This window comes from Salvia splendens, chromosome 2 (assembly GCF_004379255.2).
Source record: "Salvia splendens isolate huo1 chromosome 2, SspV2, whole genome shotgun sequence".
Taxonomy (NCBI): Eukaryota; Viridiplantae; Streptophyta; class Magnoliopsida; order Lamiales; family Lamiaceae; genus Salvia; species Salvia splendens.
The window spans coordinates 35443381-35464844 of NC_056033.1; the positions used below are offsets into that span (position 1 = coordinate 35443381).

The 21464-nt window shown below is 35.8% G+C and overlaps 3 protein-coding genes and 1 pseudogene across 3 annotated transcripts; 2 read left to right on the forward strand and 2 right to left on the reverse strand.

Moving 5' to 3' along the window:
• The first annotated feature begins 449 nt into the window (after nucleotides 1-449).
• LOC121792420 lies at nucleotides 450-2036 on the forward strand (annotated as a pseudogene).
• Nucleotides 2037-2214: 178 nt separating this feature from the next.
• On the reverse strand, nucleotides 2215-6611 carry LOC121779068. Its single transcript, XM_042176416.1, has 7 exons — nucleotides 6608-6611; nucleotides 6171-6235; nucleotides 4842-4881; nucleotides 4013-4371; nucleotides 3444-3766; nucleotides 2753-2926; nucleotides 2215-2495 (listed from the first exon to the last, which is right to left on the reverse strand). Exons 1-6 carry the CDS (start codon nucleotides 6609-6611, stop codon nucleotides 2797-2799), a joined length of 921 nt encoding a protein of 306 aa, XP_042032350.1. The 3' UTR covers nucleotides 2215-2495; nucleotides 2753-2796.
• A 1302-nt stretch (nucleotides 6612-7913) lies between these two features.
• On the reverse strand, nucleotides 7914-9086 carry LOC121765421 (dormancy-associated protein homolog 3-like). The gene is made up of 3 exons (XM_042161577.1): nucleotides 8926-9086; nucleotides 8551-8682; nucleotides 7914-8228 (listed from the first exon to the last, which is right to left on the reverse strand). Exons 1-3 carry the CDS (start codon nucleotides 9038-9040, stop codon nucleotides 8137-8139), a joined length of 339 nt encoding a protein of 112 aa, XP_042017511.1. The 5' UTR covers nucleotides 9041-9086; the 3' UTR covers nucleotides 7914-8136.
• A 1489-nt stretch (nucleotides 9087-10575) lies between these two features.
• Nucleotides 10576-12192, forward strand: LOC121765430. Its single transcript, XM_042161587.1, has 2 exons — nucleotides 10576-10846; nucleotides 11506-12192. Exons 1-2 carry the CDS (start codon nucleotides 10693-10695, stop codon nucleotides 12123-12125), a joined length of 774 nt encoding a protein of 257 aa, XP_042017521.1. The 5' UTR covers nucleotides 10576-10692; the 3' UTR covers nucleotides 12126-12192.
• The last annotated feature ends 9272 nt before the right edge of the window (nucleotides 12193-21464 follow it).

Here is a 21464-nt window from a genome sequence, read left to right on the forward strand (position 1 = left end):
CCCTCACAAATTTTAGAATTGCTTGATAAAATCCTTATTACACGTTGATAAATATACATGTGCAAACGACATCATTTAATATTAAAATAAAAAAACAATAAAATTGAGGCATCTGTACGTTTATAGTAATTTATATAATCCTATCATAGAGTATTTATTTGTGTAAATCAAATTAATTTATATAATATTAAGTTTTAATCGTATAATATTATGTTTTAATAGTGGAAAATTTATTCAATCCGTCAAATTTTATCCACCAATAAAAATTTCTTAGTACTCTGTAAACAGTGATGTAATATCCCACTTCAAATCTCCTAAAATAACAATTTGAAGGCCGACTAGATTAAAAGAGTTAATTCTATTGTACATGAGGAAATGGACTGAAAAACGACCCTTTGTATATTATTAGTCCATCCGTAGCCCAAAACTGAGGCCCAAATGAGAACCCAAACTCCATAAAACCCTAATTTATCAGCCTTCAACATTCTAGCTGTCGTCGTCCTCGCTCCGATCAAAGGTGCGCTTGTTTTTTTACTTTTCTTATCTCTTGTTAATTTCTGTCATATTACATCAGAAAATGCAGCTGTTGCTTGTGTGGTGCGAAGATGATGCGTAAAGGAGGAGCAGCGGGAGGGAAGAAGAAAACGGCGACGTTCGTGATCGATTGCGGGAAGCCGGTGGAGGATAAGATTATGGAAATCGCCTCACTGGAGAAGTTCCTCCAGGAGCGCATCAAGGTCGGCGGCTAGCCCGGTGCCCTCGGCGACTCCGTCACCGTCATCCGTGACAAGACGAAGATCTCAGTCACCGCCACCGATGCCACCACCTTCTCCAAAAGGTACAGTTGCTGTTAGCTTTTTTCATTTTTTTTTTCGATGCTACTATATAATTGTGCATGTTTAATGACTTATATTGATTTAGAATTTGCTCTATGAAAGAAAGAAATTGTCTTGAAGTAGTATAAGTTTATTAATAAAATGTGGAATTGACAATTGCAAACATCATATTAAATGGTAGATTAGCTTCGGTTATTCTATCCTTAGAAGTAAACACCCCCTAAATGTATATTTGTATACTTTGCATCATCCCCTGATTAAGGGTCAGTTGATTTTCTTCAAGGAAGGCATTACTAGATAGTTTTCATAAATCAGGGGGTGAGCATGTATAAAACTCTCATCATTGTGTTATGGTTACACAAAATAAATTCAACATCTTGCAGAATGCTCCAAAGAAATATCATATAGGGACTTTTAATGCGAAATTGGTAAAGTATGAGAGAAATAAGAAAGAGAAAAGTAATTGGAGTATTGTTACTTGTTAGTGTAGAACAAGGCCAACATCATAATAGAGAAAAACTTGTCAAAAATGGAAGTAGACTAATTTTGTGGGACCAACCAAAATAGCTAAAGGAGACTATTGTTTGGGGATGGAGGGAGTAGTATATATTGTCTATCTGAGAATTACGCCTTAATACTTCTATATACATAATTCTTATCAGTAAGTGTGCTGTGACAATTTTGAGTTCACATAAGGAAAAGCTATGATGGGGTTGGGTTCTTTTCTGTTGGATAGATTCAGTGATTCGTTCCCAATGAACCAACTTTGTGTCCTATTGTCTACCACTCTACCTATATGTTCTAACTTTCTAACCACTGTATGTTTGGTTGTCTTTTCCAGGTACCTCAAGTATTTGACTAAAAAATATCTAAAGAAGAACAATGTGCGTGACTGGCTGCGGGTAATAGCTTCTGACAAGGACCGAAATGTCTATGAATTAAGATATTTCAACATCGCCGAGAATGAGGCTGAGGAGGAGGAGGAATGGAGGATTAATTGCTGTGTCAGGCTTAACCTTTGCATTTTATCGTTTTTTAATGTCTAAACCATTCTCTCATTTTTTTGGTTTAAAAAGTTTATTTCTATACGTGTGTTCCTCGATGGGAAAATTGAGTGTAGGTTATTTACAATTTTCTTCTGCGCCTCCTGAAGTTCAAATCAATCTGGATTTAATGGAACGTCAATAACTTTTTTGTGTATCTCGATCAAATAATTGTATCGCTGCAATTTGAAAACAATTTGCTGTTGTGATTCTTCTTTGGTTAATTAAAAGTTGAGAGGCAAATTTGATTGAATATTCCAAACTCAAAATGCTGATCTTGACCTGTTTGGTAAAACTAGAAGGTAAAGTATTTCATGGAATCAATTAAAGTGCAAGAGTGGAATTGTGTTTTGTTATAAAACAAAACTTCTCAACTTAGTGCATCAGCATCATCCACTTAAATGTCACTTGAAAAAACATTGGCTTGGTAAGACACCCATAATCTATTGAACAAAGCTCAACATATTACACCAAAGATCATAAAGGCCAATCTCGTTGCCACGAATCAGGTGAATAGGTCCCATGTTTCAGAATATGATTCCTTTAAACCAGGAGGATGGTGGCGAGACGACCTTCAAGTCATGTAATAATCACACTTCGAGTTAGTACGAGTGCCCTGTTCAAGAGTATTGAAAGATAAGTACTTTAGGTAAGATCAATGCAGTGATGTTTAGTCTATGCAATCTTGAGACAAGTAAATATAATATCGACTAAGCACAACACTTCCTAATCCCAGATGTTTCCATGTATTATGAATTTTTTTTAGCATTGTGAAATGTGACTATACAAGGGATACAAATCTAAAATATCCATAGCCAAAATTGCAAAGAGGAAAGAGGATGTGGTAGGTGGCATTTTGTACATCCTACTCACCTGTAACAAAGGAAAAGTATATACAGATATGCTTTGCTTTGCACTCATTTTCTAACAGTCTTTCTGTTCCCTTGGCTAACAGGGGATGCAGGGGGGCTTATCCTAGTTCCTAGTCTCCTACCACTGCCCTGGATAGCTGCTTGCGTCCGCCGTTGACCACGGATCTTCCTTCTACTGCATCATCAGTTGAACTAATATGATAAGCCACAGCATAATATTCTTGTGGAGGAAAAGTACTGATTTATTAATGTGTAATCTCGGTGTAAACTTGAAGTACATCAATCAATAAAATAAAAGACGTTACAATCACAATATACTAGCATGGGATTGATACCAATATCTTCTTTCATTGGTTAAAACAAGAAGGCACTAGGTCCTCATTGAAGATCTAGCAGCAGAAGTTTATTTTTTTCTTCCATTTCTGAATGAAGGTGATCCCACTCATGAATCACGATTGTATATTCTTTTAGAATTCTCAATGTCAGTAAACGTGCTATGTTCAATGTTCAGAGGTGTGGATTTAAGAAACTAAATAACCTAAACTAAGGCATTAAATACAGACAAAATAAGTCAAATAGTTAAATCCAGTTCCAAAATCCTTAACTATCTCCCCTCATATCTCTTTTTTTGAGACACCACATACACAAAAATATGCAGAAGCTATAAATATATCCCTCAAAATAATGCTGACCTTGCAAATATAAGTCCAGCTGTAAGTATCATTCCTCCAACAGCCCAAGAAATACTCTCGCTCAATGGCATATCAGCTATCAATTGCATAAAATCTTGAACAACCTCTGTATTCTGTTCTCCGCGTATATTCTCAGAACGTGAAGATTTCCAGGAATTTGCAATATAATCTAGACTACCCTTCCCACCATAGCACCGTGATTCTTCAGGATCATCGAGAGGCTTGACAGAGAAACCTGCGGCATTGCAGAGCTCAGTTCCATTAGAGACCCACTCTGAAGCTCTACCACAAACAAAGTCATCTTGGCTGCATGGTGCTAGTGCCTGAAATATGATTGTTCAACCAGGAAATTTACTGAAAAGATAACATTTAAAATGAAATACTATTATTCTCAACTCATCATTCAAGAGATACCAAAATTGTGTACTATCACTTTTAGCTAAGCCAGTTAACACTAAAGCTCTCCAAGCTCTTGCATCAGAGATTAGCTTCAAAGCATAGGCACATATCATTGATTAGACTATGAGTAAGTTGCAACAATGTAAAATATCTGAAAGTACAACAAAAACCTGTGTCTTTCCATCCATAGCAAAGTAGGCTGTTGAACATGCTTCATAAACCCTATCACAAAATGAGCCACAGATGATAGGAGGTCCTCGCTGTACCCCCACCCTTGGATCACAGATAGAACACTCCAAGAATTCCCATAGCTGCAAGCACTCTTGGCTAGCTTCTCCAGATGATGCAAGTCTCCTGACGGATAGCAAAGCAGGGTGTGTCTGAGTTACATCGCAGCATGTCTTTTTGCGGAAAACCCTACAAAGTGTAAGATCTCTGGGACCTTTGCTTGCTTTCTTGGGTGGTTTGCCTACATTTGAAAATGGGGGGAATCGACCACCGGGAGAAACACAAACTTCACTTGTTTTACCTGCATCAAGAACAACAAAAATTAATGACAGACTTCTACATAATTAATGAGCTTTTGATGTTTCCTCATTCCATTTAGAAACATAAGTTTTCACAAAAACAATTTCTTAAACAAGGTACATCATACTTTCAAATACTTGAAGATAGACAACGAGAAAAGAGATCACATTCGAAAAAAGCATCGTGGAATGTGTTTTCCTTCTCTCATCTAACCTTTCTATTCTAGAGCATCTAAATTCTTACATACTTACAAAACAACATAACACAAAATCTTGTGTCGAAAAGCAAATGCTTCACATTTAATGGGACGGATGGAGTATTAAACAAAAAGTGGCTATTCCCATCACTTGACTGAGTGCACATTGTCATTTTGTGGGATAAAAAATCTTGTCGGCATTATATAACTCTATATGCCTCCATCCATAATATCAGGAAATGAATTGCTAGCTTTAAGAGTATCCATTTCACTACCGTAAAATTGTTCTAAGCTTCCACTTTGGTGTTGGGCTCCCTGAGAGAGAAGCAAGAAGTCCTATCAGTACCTCTAGCCACACAACCATTTTACATTAGTTGTTTTACATACTCCCTCCGTCCCCTAAAAATAGGGATCTTGGGGATGACACAAGTTTTAATGCGAAATTGATAAAGTATGAAAGAGAGAAAGAAACAGTTATTGAAGTATTGTTAGTGTAGAATGAGGCCCACCTCATAGGCGAGAAAAACTTGCCAAAAATGGAAGTTGACTAATTTTATGAGACGGACCAAAATGAAAAAATGAAACTGTTGTTTGGGGATGGAAATAAGATATAAATATCAGTGTGAAAGTTAAAAGAAAAAATAAGCTTGGTACATAAGTGAAAAGTAATAATACTACTATTAGTGGGGAATATGGGCATTTCTGCCAGGACTATTTGGACATTGACTGGACCAAGCAAATTCTGCAACAATGTGGCACGGCCTATTTTGGATAAAGTAGCTGCTGCTGAAGTTTATGGTCAAGTTAGTAAGATCATACGATAGGATGCTCTCTATAAAACACTGGAGATGCTTGTTCAATGTACTATGTAGAATACTTTTGGTATTCTTTTGCCTGCAGTAACAATATAGGCAATACTTGGGCAAACTAGCATCATATTTGTAAATGATGAAAATGATCTCTATCTCTCCCCAGTAAATCATACGTACAAATTTCTTATATATACCAAATACACATATTTTTGTAAAGCTGAACGACAGAACGAATATAGGATCAACAGATTTTTTACTTTTTCCTGATAATGTTAACGAGTCATAGGAGCTGAAGTATCTGCTCGTCTGTCTTAGTTCTTAGGTTTAGGAGACTACCATCGTGCGGTAATATTTACTAGTATTTCCCTGTGATCTTTATCCACACCTAATATTGCAAATTGCAATACATATGCTGTTAGGAGTAAAAGGTGGACGAACGTATGCAAAGTGTTTATGGAACTGACTTAGAAACGTGATGCACACAAACTGTTTGCTGAATGAATTAGTAGAATGAATGAAACAATACTCCTCTTGCGAGGCCCGGCCAAGCCGATATAAACCAAATACCAAGACGTCTTCCTCCCTAAGCTCAAGGGATTTTATTTAGAAATTGAAATAGACTCCTAACCCTACTGCAACTCATATTCTAAACATAAAGACTCCTTTTGCAGAATACTTTTGCAACTTATCACATTTGTACAATCTGAAAATTTCGGAAGGCTAAGCAACAGAACAAGCAATTGATGAGCATAGAATCAAGTGAAGATCGAAAAAGAGAAAAGTAATACTCACCGTAGGCGCACGGAAAATAAAAATTAATGAAGTTGAGGAAGAAGAAGATGCAGAAATGGTGGAATCTCCTCATCACAATTCGATCACGTATACTCTAGAGTTCAGTATCGAATTTGAGGCATAAACTAGAGTGTAATCGTGAAGAGAAAATCCTGGCCGCTGACCGTGGCCTCGACTGGTTGTTTTGGAATTGGGAAAAACTCAATGCCTCACAATCGGATATTCCTCTGAAATTATAACCCTAAAATGGGTCAATTTTCGAAACTGAAATCTACTAAAATAATCTTTTCCGTGAGGCGTTTGAGCGTTTCACATTATTTTGCTGTACATACAAATACAACATGGAGAACAAACGGAGCATTCGTGAGAGGCATCAAAGTTCGAATTTTTAATGCAAAAATTGACAGTTAAAAAAATTAAGCAACTATTTATAATACCCATTTTATTCCACAAAAAAAGGGTTTCATAAATATATAGAAACTCATTTTATCATAAAATAAAAAAATATAATTATTTTTTAAAAATCAAAGAAAGCTGATACAATATTACCATTAGGGTGTGTATATATAATGGACTTTGAATTTTTATATAGTGATTACAATTTTTATGAAATTATAATATTCGAATTCAATTTTAAATTTTGTGTTAGTTAAAATTAAACAATCGGTATAGAATTGTATTATAATGCTAATTCTTTATTCAGTGAGTTAAAGGATTAACTAAAAATTGGCATTAATTTTGAATTGAATTATTTTTTTATTTTTAATTTATTTATATGTACAATAACATAATATAAACTAATTAGTAAATTAAGTTTTTGTGTGTGTGCATTGTAAGTGTAGTGTGCAATATATGAAGTCCTCTCCTGGCGGCCAAACTATCTCAAGATCTGAATATTAAGGGTGTGGATTGGGTATCAGAGAGAGGGCTGCAAGACGAGACGAGACGAGACGATCAGGATTTGGAGATGATTGAGAGTGGGTATTAGAGCTTGAGCTTGAGCTTGAGGCTATCTCTATTTTATTTTTGCCAAACCCGAATAGTATCTCTAAAATAATCATGATCCAAAATTCGGTGTAGGTGATCAACGCCCTTTGCATGTCAATAACGATAAACACAATTGTTGCAGAAATAACGATCGAGATTAATTATTGGTAACAGTTGCAAGTTGCCAACATTAGAATCTGTGAAGTCACTTTAAACTAATTCTAAAAGTGAGAAATCAAGATTATGTGTATTGCAGATTCTAGTGTTAAATGTGTCAAAATCCTGACAATTGGGTTGAGAGCTGGAATTTTAGAGGCGGTTAATGATACGATCATATCCCAATTATTTAGTTGCATATTTGATTTACCATATCTTTCCAATTTATATTTAGATATTTGTTTCTTAGTCAATAAGTTAGGGTAGTAGTATTCTAGTATTATAAATAGGAGAGGTTACATCATTGTAGCAATTAAGAAATTAATCAATGAATGAATGAAATAATTTCCCTAAACCTATCGTGTGTTCCAAGCAAATACTTTCGTATCTTTTGTTGGAGAGTGGAAGACGTCCACAAACCAGCAGAATCCGTGAACAATTCCGCGAGTTTGTCGTGTGGATTGATCGCTGTTCCGTCGAGAAGGAAGATCACGGAGTCGTTGCGGAGAACGTCCGTAACAGTTAACGAAGATTAATTAGTAAAATTGAGCAGTTAATAATAATAATAATCAATTCAACAAAAATATAGTAAATCCGTAGTAATAAAAGTACTGGTAGATGCAACTAGGGAAAGTGGTATTCAGAGTTTGGTACATGACAAACAACATCCAACTCATGAGACTGCATATGCTCATCTATATACAAAACTCATTAGCACACATACATAGGAGTATATATACAAAACTTTCTCACACAAATATATCCCACACTCATGCAAAACACATAGGCATATCTAGAGAAGAGAAGAGAAGGTGGCAGTCTCTCAGAGGTCGTAGGGAGGAGGAGGGCTCTTTGGTCCCACACCGCTAGCCTTCTCAAATGAAAATGACGACCTGCGCTTGAATCGCCCTCCTCCTGCAATTTCAATATTTTACTTTTAATACCATACCAACAATTAATAATTATTTATCCAATTAATTAATTATACACGTACGTAACGTTCCACAGAGCTAATGTCTCCCTCACTCCACTCCTAATAAAGTTATAGAGCCAAATAATTGCACCAACACGTCGGGCCCTTACATTATCAACTTATTATTATATTTTGAGTTATCATTATTGCCCTCCTACCTAGATTCAATGGATTCTTCTCGAACATCTCTCAGCCCTAAAGCATAGGGATCTATAATTTTAACATCTATGAGATGAGATTAAATTAGTGAAAAAAGAATATTACCGCCAAAAGGGGATACCGGTGGAGTGCTTCCGGCAGGGGAAACCGGTGGCGAGTCTTTCTGCGGCGGCTTCACGATCATTATACGCCTCGTCACTCTCGTTGCATCCTCACCTCCCATGTTGTTTTCAACTTCTGATTGATGAACCATCAGATTTTAGAAACTAGTTCACGCATATTCTCAAATCTATTGAAAGCGATAAATTAAGCTGATATATACTCCAACACAAAAATGTTATCAACGCTACAAAAACAGAGCATCCGTTTCTATTTACTGATCATTTTTATCACGATTGAAAGGCGTACGATTAAGGCGATCAGAAAATATTACTCTAATTAGGCGTAATTAAATTTTAGAGAATCATGATCTCGCCGTACCGTTGGCGGAGTTGGATGGAAAGCTAAAAGTAGGGTGTTTTCTGAGTTTTCCGAGGCCGGTATCCGGACGGGGACCGGCGACGGTGTCGTCCCAGAGGTGGTCAAGCAACCCCATTATTTGCAATTGCAAGTTTAGGCTACCAAGTCAATCATTGCTGCTATTTAAAAGTGATTGTTTGGAATGCCAGCCGTTGGATCAGATCTAGGATATGGCCGATCGATCAGCACGTGAGGAGTAGATAAGATCGAGGAGGGAAGTAAAAGCGCTGAATGCTAGCCGCCAACGTGGCGATATTTCATGAGCCGATGTGGAGCACGTCACGCACTGTTTTAAAACCGGACCGGCTGGTTCTCTGGTCCGGTTTGCTCATTTATAACGTCAGCTAGTTGAGCTGTTTTAGATCAGAAAAACCGGCCTTGAACCGATTTTTTGAAAGTCGTCGAGAATATCCGGTGCTGCTATTATGAGATTCACTTGCCCACTGAAATTTTTTCTTCCCCTTCTCCAATAGATCAAAAATATGCAGAGATCTAAAGTAGTGACGCACAAGATTGAGTGACAAAATAAGAGAATTGAAAAAAACATGGTAACTGATAGGAATATCTCAAACCAAGAAGGAAGTGAGGGGTTCAAAATGGAGATGGAGGGGGAGGGCAATTTTCTGACATGCGGCGGGTGTGGGGATTGAAAATAGGGTTTGGTATTTTAACAAAAGTAGTTATGTGACATATAGGTGGGTGGGAAAGGATTTACTAATTTATATTCTATTTTATCAAAATTATACTATGGCATGCTTTTATATTCAAGTAGTAGTATACTAGTACGTATTACATAGGGATTACGCTCGGATGAGTACTTTGAATTCTTTATTTTGAGTTTTATTTTATATAAAAATACATTATATATATTTTTATACAGTGGCGGACGCAGAAAATGATATTAATAGGGGCTATATTTTTAAAATTTTATCAGAAAATTTATTTTTGAGTGATTTAAATTATTAACAGTGGCTTTTGTATAATGATTTGTATAAAATTTGGATAAATTTTTAAAATAGTTAGTAGAAAAGTATTAAAATATTCAATTCATTAGGGGCTTGTAGGGTGTATGCAAGTTCCGCCATTGTTTTTATGTAATAAATATATTATTACTACAGTATTTCGGTTCAACCAGTGATTCGATCCGTCCGACTAGTTAAACCGTGAACCGATAGCCTCATCGGTTCGCTTATCAGTTTGATTTTTAAAACATCAGAGTCGGTCACGTGACTTTTTATTAAGGATATTAGAATTATTATGGCTTATTAATTAACACTACGTTCATTAGTAAATCTGAAAAGGCAAGGCCCAATCATTTATCTTTCAATTAGAAAAAATACAAAACAAACTTAACACTTATCTTGTGAGTATAAAAATTGCAAGGTGGATTACAGAGAAGTATAGATACCAAGATTTAGGACTATGAGTGGTCTTAAAACATGTCATCTAGGTCCAATCCAAAATACGGTTGGAGGAAATAAACACAGTCGAGTATCTAATATGGAGGCCCAGCCCAATATGATTGGGCTTTAAAAATTGAAAAGTTACAATTACAAATTATTCGTTGTATTGGAATAAAGTATCGATATTTTATTACGCTTCAGCATCTATAGATATAGAGAGAAGAAGAGAGAGAATTGGTAAAGTACTTATACATGAACGGTGCAAATAGAATGCCAGCGGTAGTAAACAATTAGTCAAACTGAGTTCAATTAGGTCATCCGAGCAATGGCAGCTACAGGGGGATCCATCCATCTCGCCAGGGAGGCACGCCGACGTCGTATCATGGAGCGAGGATCTGACCGCCTCGCCCTAATCTCCGGCCGTATCCAGTCCCTGCCGCCAGACCCCGACCAATTCATTTCTTCCCCTGCTGCCATTGGTATATTCTCTATATTTTGTTCATTTTGAATTACTTGATTTTGAGCCGGAATTTGGTGCAATTTTTCGCTCAGGCTTTGTCTTTTTGTTGTTTTGGAGACATACCTATGATGCTGCTGCGTTTGCTTGGTCTATAAGGGTTTTAATTTGGCTGTAGTTATGTTTTATCGATTTAGGATTGGTCTAGTATTAAATTTAGCAAGGTCATAATGTAAACCGATGAGCTCTTTCTTTATTTCTTTGGGTTTTCCTCTGATCCATATAGATTCGGCTTGTTTTTTATTCCACTTCCCAGGGTAGATGAAAATCATGAATTCCGATTTACAAGCTCTTGTGTGTATTCATTGATTTATGAAATGGCACCGATTGGTGTTACTCTTTTCATTCCGACTTCCATATCTGGATACATGTATTTCAGTGTAAGCTGCTGCATATGGAAAAGAAAGCAAAGCACAGATAGACAGGGAGTTGTTGTATCAGCTTCTTTGTTTTAAGCTAATAATAATACTCTATTGATCATGATTTAGTATCATCATCAATCATCATTGTTACAATTTTAGCCTTCACAAATTGATGATTTCTCCATATTTGAATTTGAGTTGCAACTTAGCAACTACTCCTATTTGAATGTCTTTGCTTCTTACCCTATTGATATTTCAGATTCTACTCAACAAGAAGAGGCAGCCTCTAATTCATTGCTACCAAATGATAATGATGAATCTGCTCTCTCTGACCTCACGGTGGAGCCTCCTCCACTCAACAGCTATAATGGCAGCACCATTCCATCTGAATCAGTGGCCTTGCATGATAGTACCAACGAAGAACCCTCTCAAATCCCATCATCCGCACAACAAAGACCTGTACAAGATCGCCAACGTGAGCATACCCTGTTTACACCCGACCAAATTAGATTGGCAGTTGCAGCTTCAGAGAATACTCGTATGTTTTGCTCTATAGCAGCTGCTGTTTTAGTAATCGCATCATTTGTGGGAGTTCCTGTAGTTGGCCTCCGAGGCATCATGCTTTTCAGACCCTTTTATCTGCTTTTGTTAACGAACATAACCGTTGTACTTGGTCGCCTTATTGTGGGATCGCGAGGTGTTGAATCGAGAACGAGAAGGAGGAGTTATGCTGGTGGGAATGATTTGGCTGATCAACTGGGGAGAGCTCTGGAGTTGGGGCTGCTAATGCAGAAGATTGTTGGAGCAGTGTCTATGGACTTTAGTATCTATGCAGTCGTGCTCGTTTTTGGTCTCTCAGTAGTACAAATACTTGTGTGACGTGATTATGCCGATAAAACTGTAACATCAAATTCTTTTGCTAATTGTATTGTCTTCATTTCGTTTTTTTCTTATCATTATAAATCTAATTTTCAGTGTTTTCGATTCTATGCAAAAACATAAATTACAACAATTGAAAATAATTGTTACAAATACTAGACACAAAATAAACAAGAGATTATGTGAAGAAGAAATATTATATATGGAGAAAAGTAGTACGTAAATTTATGGTTAATCTGGTCAATGATAATAGTGGCCTAAAGTAGGCTGTGATAAACCTATAAAGCCGAAGGCAATAAAGCAAAAATTAGAGAGAAATCACAAAATATATAGGGACAATAGAAACCACGAAATCAACCCGTAGCACGTTAAAATAAAGGCAGGACTTGCACATCCCACTGTATGAAGAGAAAGAGAAACATATCTATAAAGTCAAGCTCACCATACTAAAATCCACACTTAATTCTATATGCAAGCTCCAGTAAATCTTGATAATGTCCAAGGATCCAACTCCTAATGATCCTGAATCCTACCAATAGCTTATTCAGGGACGAAGCCACATTGGAGCCTGGGGGCTACTTGGCCCCTCAGCTATTGAAATTATTAGTATATATATGCTATTGAAAAGATAAAGATTGTGAGTAGCACAGTTGGTTTCAGTTCAGATCAGTGTCCTATATGCAAGCTCCAGTAAATCTTGATAATGTCCAAGGATCCAACTCCTAATGATCCTGAATCCTACCAATAGCTCATTCAGGGACGAAGCCACATTGGAGCCTGGGGGCCACTGGGCCCCTCAGCTATTGAAATTATTAGTATATATATGCTATTGAAAAGATAAAGATTGTGAGTAGCACAGTTGGTTTCAGTTTAGATCAGTGTCCTTGCTTAGCCGATTTCGAATCCCACAGCCTGCAATCGGTCTTTTTTTATCCTTTGCATAATTTTCTTACATTTTTATGCTCCCAAGTTCTACATTTTTATGCTCCCAAGTTCGACTCCCCTTGAGCCTAAAAATCAATTTTTTTCCTTGCTTAATTTTCTTACACTCTTATGTCTAGGAGTTCGTTTTATGTTCCCAAAGTTCAATTCATTTTGTCACAAATAATTTTTTAGCACTTTTTATTTCCAATAATTTGTTTTATTTTCTTACAGTATATTTTTATGTATCCAAGTTCAAATCCTTCCACCTATAAATCAAAAAAAAATTTCTTGTTTTATTTTCTTACATTTTTATGTCTATTAGTTTTACTCTCACTGCTATTTTATTTGCATATATCCAACTTTTAATTTTATATTATAATTTACTTGCACCTTGTTTTATAACGATAGTAAGTATATAGAATATTTCTAGTTTCTATTACGCATTCTCTCATTTTTTTTCCTCTCATTATTCATCTACTACTATATCTTTTGCAATTCCCCATTGCTTATGCTACAAAAATTTTCGGCGATGCCAACACTAAAAAATACTTAAGCCTTGGGCCCCCCCAAAATAAAGTTTTTGGCTTCGTCACTGAGCTCATTTCATTCAATTTTTCAAGTATTTCTTTCTCTAGCATTTACCATCACTATATTATTTTTTCATTAAATTCTGATTTTTTGCTGCCATAGACCAAAGTAGTATTTTTCTTTCTTAAAATTATAGTATATATAACAGTATAAAAGTTAATAAACATGTTAATTATTAATAATGGTTAGAAACTTCGTAAAAAATAACACTGTGAGAACAATGCGACATATTGAATTATAGATACTACAAATTAGGGGTGGAATACGGATATCGGGTATTGGGTTTAACCGTACCCGACCCAATACCCGGCGGGTATTGGATACCCAAAATCTAATTTTATGGGATTGGATATGAGATTGGGTATTGAAATTTAAGATAAAACGGGTATTGGGTAACCCGAATGGGTATCGGGTATTACCCGAATATCCAATTTATCATTTAAAGCATTTTTTAAATTAGGTTTAGCCATTTTGGGGTTTCAAGAGTTGGGCTAATTTATTTACTAATTACTGGTTGTTTCTACAGTTTAATTAAATCCGTAACTTTTATTATTTTACTTACATATTGCATAACCAATCCCTATAAATATAATCGTATACTTTAAAATAAAATTGACCCATTTTTTTTGTATTTTTATACTACAAAATAAATGCAACATTAAAGATATTAGTCAGTTTAAATATTTCTATATGGATATTAATATATAAAATTAATTTTTTTTATTAGTTATTAACACATTTAAAGAGTTGGGTATTTGGGTATCCGATACGTCGGGTATGGATACCTGGGGCGGGTATTGGAATACCCGAAAATATATCGGGTCGAGTTTTGGGTAGACATTTTGGATGGTTTTTGGGTTTGGGTACCCGTTTTTTTCGGGTTGGGTATCCACAGATACCCGTATTCCCACCCCTACTATAAATTGAGGAAAAAATTATAGTAGTATTTAAAAAGAGGAATGGTGTATTGTTAGAAAATCAAGGAAATTATGTTAATAACTGTTTGATGGAGTAGTTATTTAGTTTTTTAAATCTAACTGTTGGTAATGAAATGCGTTTTGATTATTCAATCAGATTACTGATAAACTAAATTCTTGTAGTGTGCGTTCGGCATCACGAAATTCAGGGCTTCAAATTGAAATTGAAATTGAAATTGAAATTGAAATTGAAGCTTCCAATTCCAATTCCACTGTTCGACAATATAAAAATACGTTGAATTGAAATTGAATACCAATTCCACACTTTTCAATTTGACGGATTCAATTCCATATCTCAACAAAAAAATTCTACAGTAATTCAATTCCACGTAAAGCGGGTCAAATTTTATAAAAAGCGCGGATTTTTTCCCGGGTTAAAATACAAAACGGGTCATATAAAAAGGAGAAAATTGATCATTTCTCCCCTTTCTCCCTCTCTCTTCGCGTGCCCTAGCCCCTCTCCTCTCTCTAGATCTCTCTCAAACTGTGATGCGCCCCCGCTTCATCTCTAAGAGCATCCATAACCGTGCTCTTGCCAGCGGCACGGTCGTGAGCCCGACCCCACTTTTTCTGCCTGATCTCTGGCAAGAGCACAACACCTACAGTTGTGCTCTTCCGCAAGGACGAGCACAATTAATTTAAAATTCAATTACACAAAAACATTTCCATAATACTAAAATTCATTAAAAAACCACAATAAATATTACAAATTACAAATAAAATAAAAAAGACATAATTAAAATCCTAAAAATTTAAAATTACATAATTAAAATCCTAAAAATTAAAAATTACATAATTAAACTCCTAAAAATAAAAAATTACATGATTATTGGCTAATATTACCCGAGGAAGACTACGCATCCGGCGGCACCAACCCCAATTGTTTTTTGAGACCCAATATCATGTCCTCGTGCGTTTGAAGTTGTGTGGGGGTCATAGTTGACCTATCGGCCATATTGAGTTGGGCCAAAAGGGTCCACAACGAGTTGTTCGGGGGTGGAGGTGGAACATAGGGTGCGGGTTCGGGGGCGGGGGCCGATGGAGTCGCGGAGCGCCGGCGGTCGGCCGCCACCTTCTTCCTTCCTTGCGGTCGGCGTTGGGAACCGCTTGGTCCGGCGTCGGGGCTACCCAAGTTAGCTCCGGCGAGTTGGCTAGCCACTTCTTCGGAGCCGGAGTCGGATAGGGATACCGACCTTGACCGTTTGGAGGAGCCGCTAGAGGAGGATGTTACGCCTCCCATATACCTCGGGTGGAACCGCGTTTCCTGCCAAACGTTGAGGTACTTGAATGACTTTCCGTTCAAGGATTGGTATGTGCTCAGCGCGGCAGTGATGATGTCGACCTCGCTCCGGCCGCTCCCGGCATTCCCCGACTCCTGGAGGAAATAGCCATTGAACTTGCCAATTTCTTCGTTGGCTCGGCCGATGCAGTTGCGCACCATACTCTCGTTGCGCTCGATCGTTCCCGGCGGCCGGTTTGCATTGTACCGGCGAGAGACGCGCCACCAAAAGTGATCGCCGGATTGGTTCGTGCCAACCGCCGCATCTTCGGAGATTTCGAAGTACGCCTTGAACAATTTATCCATCTCCGCCGGAGTGTACGGTGTGCGGACACCGGCGCGAGTAGGAGGAGTCGGAGTTTGGGAAGGGGCGGTCGACCTAGGCTCCGGTGTCCACCCGTATCGCCCTTCGGAGGCACCTTGGTCGTCGATTGGGTATGGCCGGTAGCCACCCGGAACGGCCGAATCTTGGGTGAGAGGAGGGGCCGAATATTCCGTTTCCGGACTAGGAAACGGTTGTCCCCCGAACCATTGGGGGTTCCAACCGTGAGAGGGCGGGTTGTCATCGCCTTGGCCGGACATTGTTAGGGTATGAGAAAATGAAGATGAAAATGGATATGGGAGAATGAAGATGAGAATGGATATTGGAGAATGAAGATGAGAATTGTGTAGTTTGATGTGAATTTTTGGGTGTGAAAGTGGGGGTATTTATAGATGAAAGTGTGTATTTTTGGGGGGAAAAAAATAAAAATAAAAAATAAAAAAAGTGCAAAAAACGGTAATAAACTGTTATAATTTTTTTGGGAAGTGAATTTTTTTTTTTATCGGTTTTTTTAATTAAAAACCGATTTTAAATAAATAAAATTTTTTTTTGAAGGCAACGGCTATGCCGTTGCTCAATCCCGTGCCGCCACGTCAGCTGCTCGATGGCGCGGCGCGAGCGGTGGTGGCGACCGTCGCCACCGTTGCGGATGCTCTAATGATCGATTGATTATAATCAGGTAATGATCCAAATTTCTCCCCATCTTTTTTGTTTAAATTTCATCTTTCTCTTCATATATCAATGTTGGTTCTTTCTTTTTTTCCTCGATACCACTACATATATAGATATGCTGGCTAGTTATTTTTCAATGCCAGATTGATGTAATTATTGATTGTGTGGTAGTATGGTGGTGGTTAGCTATTGCAGTATTGACGTATAAGTTGTTCCATTTTTTTGCTGATAAAAAATTGATCGATTTGTGGTAAACACATTCGATGTGTTTCACAAATTTCCCCTTATTTGTGTACAAAACACAATTATAAGCTATAAATGAGCATAAAGTTTCATGCTTTGAGAATTACTATTTCTTAAACTGCATCAAATGATTGGAATTCAGTCACATAAGGCAGCCCCTTCATGGAACACAATATCAAAGTTTGAAAAGAAACAACCAAAGGCTTAAATAGTTTTTTTTGTCTTATATTGCATATATGGAGTAGTTATTATCCTGTAACCTTTTCCAGCATGTTAGCTTCTTTTATGAATTCATTTGCAGTTATTTATATGTAAGCAATCTGTTGTGTTAAACTTGATCATGGTTTCTTGAAGATGTTTGACAAATTTATTGTCTATCTAATCATTGTTATGAAATTATACTGTAGAGCTGCTATATTGTAAGCTATGCAGAGATCACATTGGGCTTAAAGAAGTGGCATAATTGGTCCATCGCTTTGCTTATGCACAATTATACTCAAATTTGACATCTCTATGTTCTGGTAATTAGTCACTTATTTGGACCAGTTGATTTGATACACCATAATATTGTGTGTTAATCTGAAAGTGCATGTCTAATAGTAGTACTCATTTTTAGTGTTGTTTTTCTAGTGGTTATCGTTGGAAAAATTTCAGGACTCAGTTTCTGATTTTGGTTTGGTTTTGCAGTTGTATATTCTATCTAGCAAGAGGAGATTCTGAAATATCTGACCAAGTGACAAATATATAAAGACAGTGATATGAGGACAAACATGACTCTGGTTTATTGGAGACTCTTAAAGATGGAGAGAATAGGACCATACGCGTGTATAATTATCTTGTATTTGAATTATATAGACAGACACATCATAGAGATTAATTATCATTGCTTATTATTTTATTAATAGCATTTGTTTTTATGATATTATTATAGTTAATGGAAAATATTGAATTTTGGAGCTTGAGAAAAAAGTAAAAATGTGATGGTTATCAAAAAAATTATTATTTGAAAAAAAAATTGAATTTTGAATTCTATTCCATTCGAAGCCCTTTGTTTTGAGTTACCGAACAAAGGATTTGGAATTATGATACAATTCCATTTCAATTCTTTCAATTTACCAAACAAAGGATTTGGAATTGAATTAGAATTCAATTCCTTTTAATTCAATTACATGGAATTCCAATTCTAATTCCGTGTACTGAATGGACCCGTACAAATGATTCAGATTAGCAACATCAAATGTAAATATGGTTACTATATTCAAAGATCAAATGTAAATATGGTTACTATATTCAAAGGTTTCAGTCGACAGTCAGTATCCATAAAAATTCAAGAAAAAGAATCGGACCAGATAAGATTGTCAGATTGGGACTGAATCCAGCAAATCAGATAGAAATCACATAAGCATTTATAGATTGTATTAAATCGATCTACAACTATAAAAAACACTAAAATCAATAAATAATTTAAATTTTGAATATTGAGTGCAATATATGTGATTGAAGTCTATTAAAGTTATATCACCTCATGATCTTCACCAGAAGTTAAGGAACATTTTACCCCTATATATTGAAAAGTGTTTAGTACTATTTGTTATAGAATTAATACTTACTAACGATTTAAATCATTATTAAATTCTGATTAGTTCCATAAAATTCAAATGAGAATACTAAATCACGATTTAAATCACTAATAAATTCTGATTAGTTCCATAAAATTCAAATGAGAATACTAAATCACGAAGTTTCAGTTCTCTCATTTGTCACATTGATATGTACATATTCACATAGTATATATTATTGAATCTAATTTTGGGTGTGTAAAGGGGAGTACTGTACATTTTAAGGAGCCTCAAATTTTCATACTCAGTATGTATTATCAAAAGAAATTTGCAAAACCAATTTTAGCGCCATGAGCCTACTCTGAGTTAGGCCATGTTTTTATGACATCTAATTCTATATAATTAATGCAATTTTAAAACTCAAGTAACAAGTTATTATGTGCAGCATGAAATGTTTTGTTTATGTAATAATATAAAAAAATAATTGATCATTCTTTGAGTTTTTATGAAAATTTGATCAGGAATAATGTGAAAAACTAGAATCTTAGGTTCCATAATTTCGTCTTTTTATTGTTATACGTTATGGGAGGGACATGTTGGTGCCAAACATATTGTGCTATTAATTATAAGGTTTTACAATCTAATATTGTACCGACTCTTGGTTATCAAGTTGTTATTAAAGTCGTATTGGTTTATAATATTTCAAATTGGTTTATAATATTTCAAAGTGAATCACGGGTTCAAATTTGGGTGCACTTAATTTTATATTATTAGCATTGTTAATCAGCACATGTACACGAGGATGGTGCCCACCTTTTAAAATTAATTCAGCACAATAATAATAATATATTTATTTAAAATTATACACATGGGGATATGGCTTTAGCATTTAATTTTACAAAATTTGATACTGATGTTTCATCCTTCAATATAATTAGATCGAAAAGTTTTTTCTCAATTCTTTTATTGATCCATATTACTACATTTTATCCCATGCCTACTAAAATGAATATTCTTTTCTTTTTATTAATCAATATTATATCTCATCCATTCCTTTCTTTTATTTCTTTCGTTAATCCATATCCATCTCATTCCCACCCCTTTCCATCCCATCCTTTTTTTCCTTTTTTTTATTAATTCATGTGACTACATCTTATCACATGGCTAACAATTTTCTTTATGAGAAGTAAACTTTTATTATTAATTGGCTAAAATTTAATTTTATTATATTATGCATTGGTGATCCATATTGTATATACATCCGTTTTCCCAATAGTATCATTTTTTCATTTAATTTAATTTAATTTAATTTAATTTAATTTAAATTTTTTTTTTGGGGGGGGGGGTGTTGTGGGAGGCGTGTCAAGTATGGGTAGATGCAAATTTAAGATATTGCGTGAAACAATTAAAACTCCATCATTAAATAAAAGAAAAGGGAAAGTAGAAAGTGTCGCATCCTTCCAAATAAAATCTAGCCCTTTTATCTTTCCCTGGTTTGCTTGCATGTTTCCCAATCTCAACTCAAAATCTGCGCAATCAATTCTCTAAAAAAAAAAAGAAAAAAAAAGAGAGATTATGTCATCATATGTTTGAAAATTGCATGGCCCGAAGAAAACGCAATGACTTGTGTTCTTTCCCTTTCAAATATAAATTGCTTTAAAATCAATCAATTAATATTTACTTGCTTGCTTTTTCCTTACATGATCGATGATGATGAATCTACCCATCCCTTTTAATTTTAACCCTAGGCTACTACCCCTTTCTCTCTCATCTCCCTCCCACTATAAATATTGTGCTAGGCCTTGCTCATTTTGCTGTGAGCAAGCAAGTGCCATTACTGCTCTAGGTTACAACTTACAATATCAAAGAGGTGCTATTTGTTTCTGAGCAATGGTAATTTATCGGGCGGGCGCGTAGCTCCCGTTGGAGAAGCAGGGCACGTGCAAATTTGCAAGTCGACTTGTGGTAATTGCACGTGTTCTCCTTCCCCAACATGAGTTCCGCATCTTAATTAGTTTGAAGTTACCACTTCATTTTGCTAGTAAGCACCTGAATTCTCTATCTCTCTTTGAGATTCCTAGTTGTAGCAGACAATTTATGTGATAAAGTACATATAGAAGTTGGGACAGCAAGCAAATGTAACATTTTCTGCATCCATATAAATCTGTCAGTTCATACATACACATGTACAAACATTGTGGGGGTAATATTCTTGGAGCAGAAATAATATAGATATAGTGGTCCACTGCAATCTAGCTAGAAGCTTGGATTTTCTGCTTATATTTTAATCAGATCACCAAAAATCACTTTGCATAAAGCCATCTCAATTTGTAAAATCTCCTTGCATCTTTTTCCCCCTTTTTATTAACTGAATTATCTTCTCATCGTACTTTTGCTGTATATTTCTGTTGCATGCAAACTAAGAAAACAATTTTTGCTATTAAGAACTCTGAGTTAAAAATTCTTCATGTTCTATATCGGTTATAAAAAGGCCAATATTGCCATTGATTGCCTAAAAAATAAAAGTGAAAATTAAAAACAATAATGTCGTCGATATATATACACATTATATATTTATTGCATATTTTAATTATGAGTGTAATGCGGTTGAGAATCCTGAGATATGTTTATACAGAAATGTGGACAAAATATCCAGATTGATGTGGATCAACCTTCCCAATATAAACGCTTTGTAAATAATGTAATAAATCACCTATGACGTGTTAGAGCGACAAATTTGCGTTGTTAATCACTTAATTGTGAAATCTTTCTCAT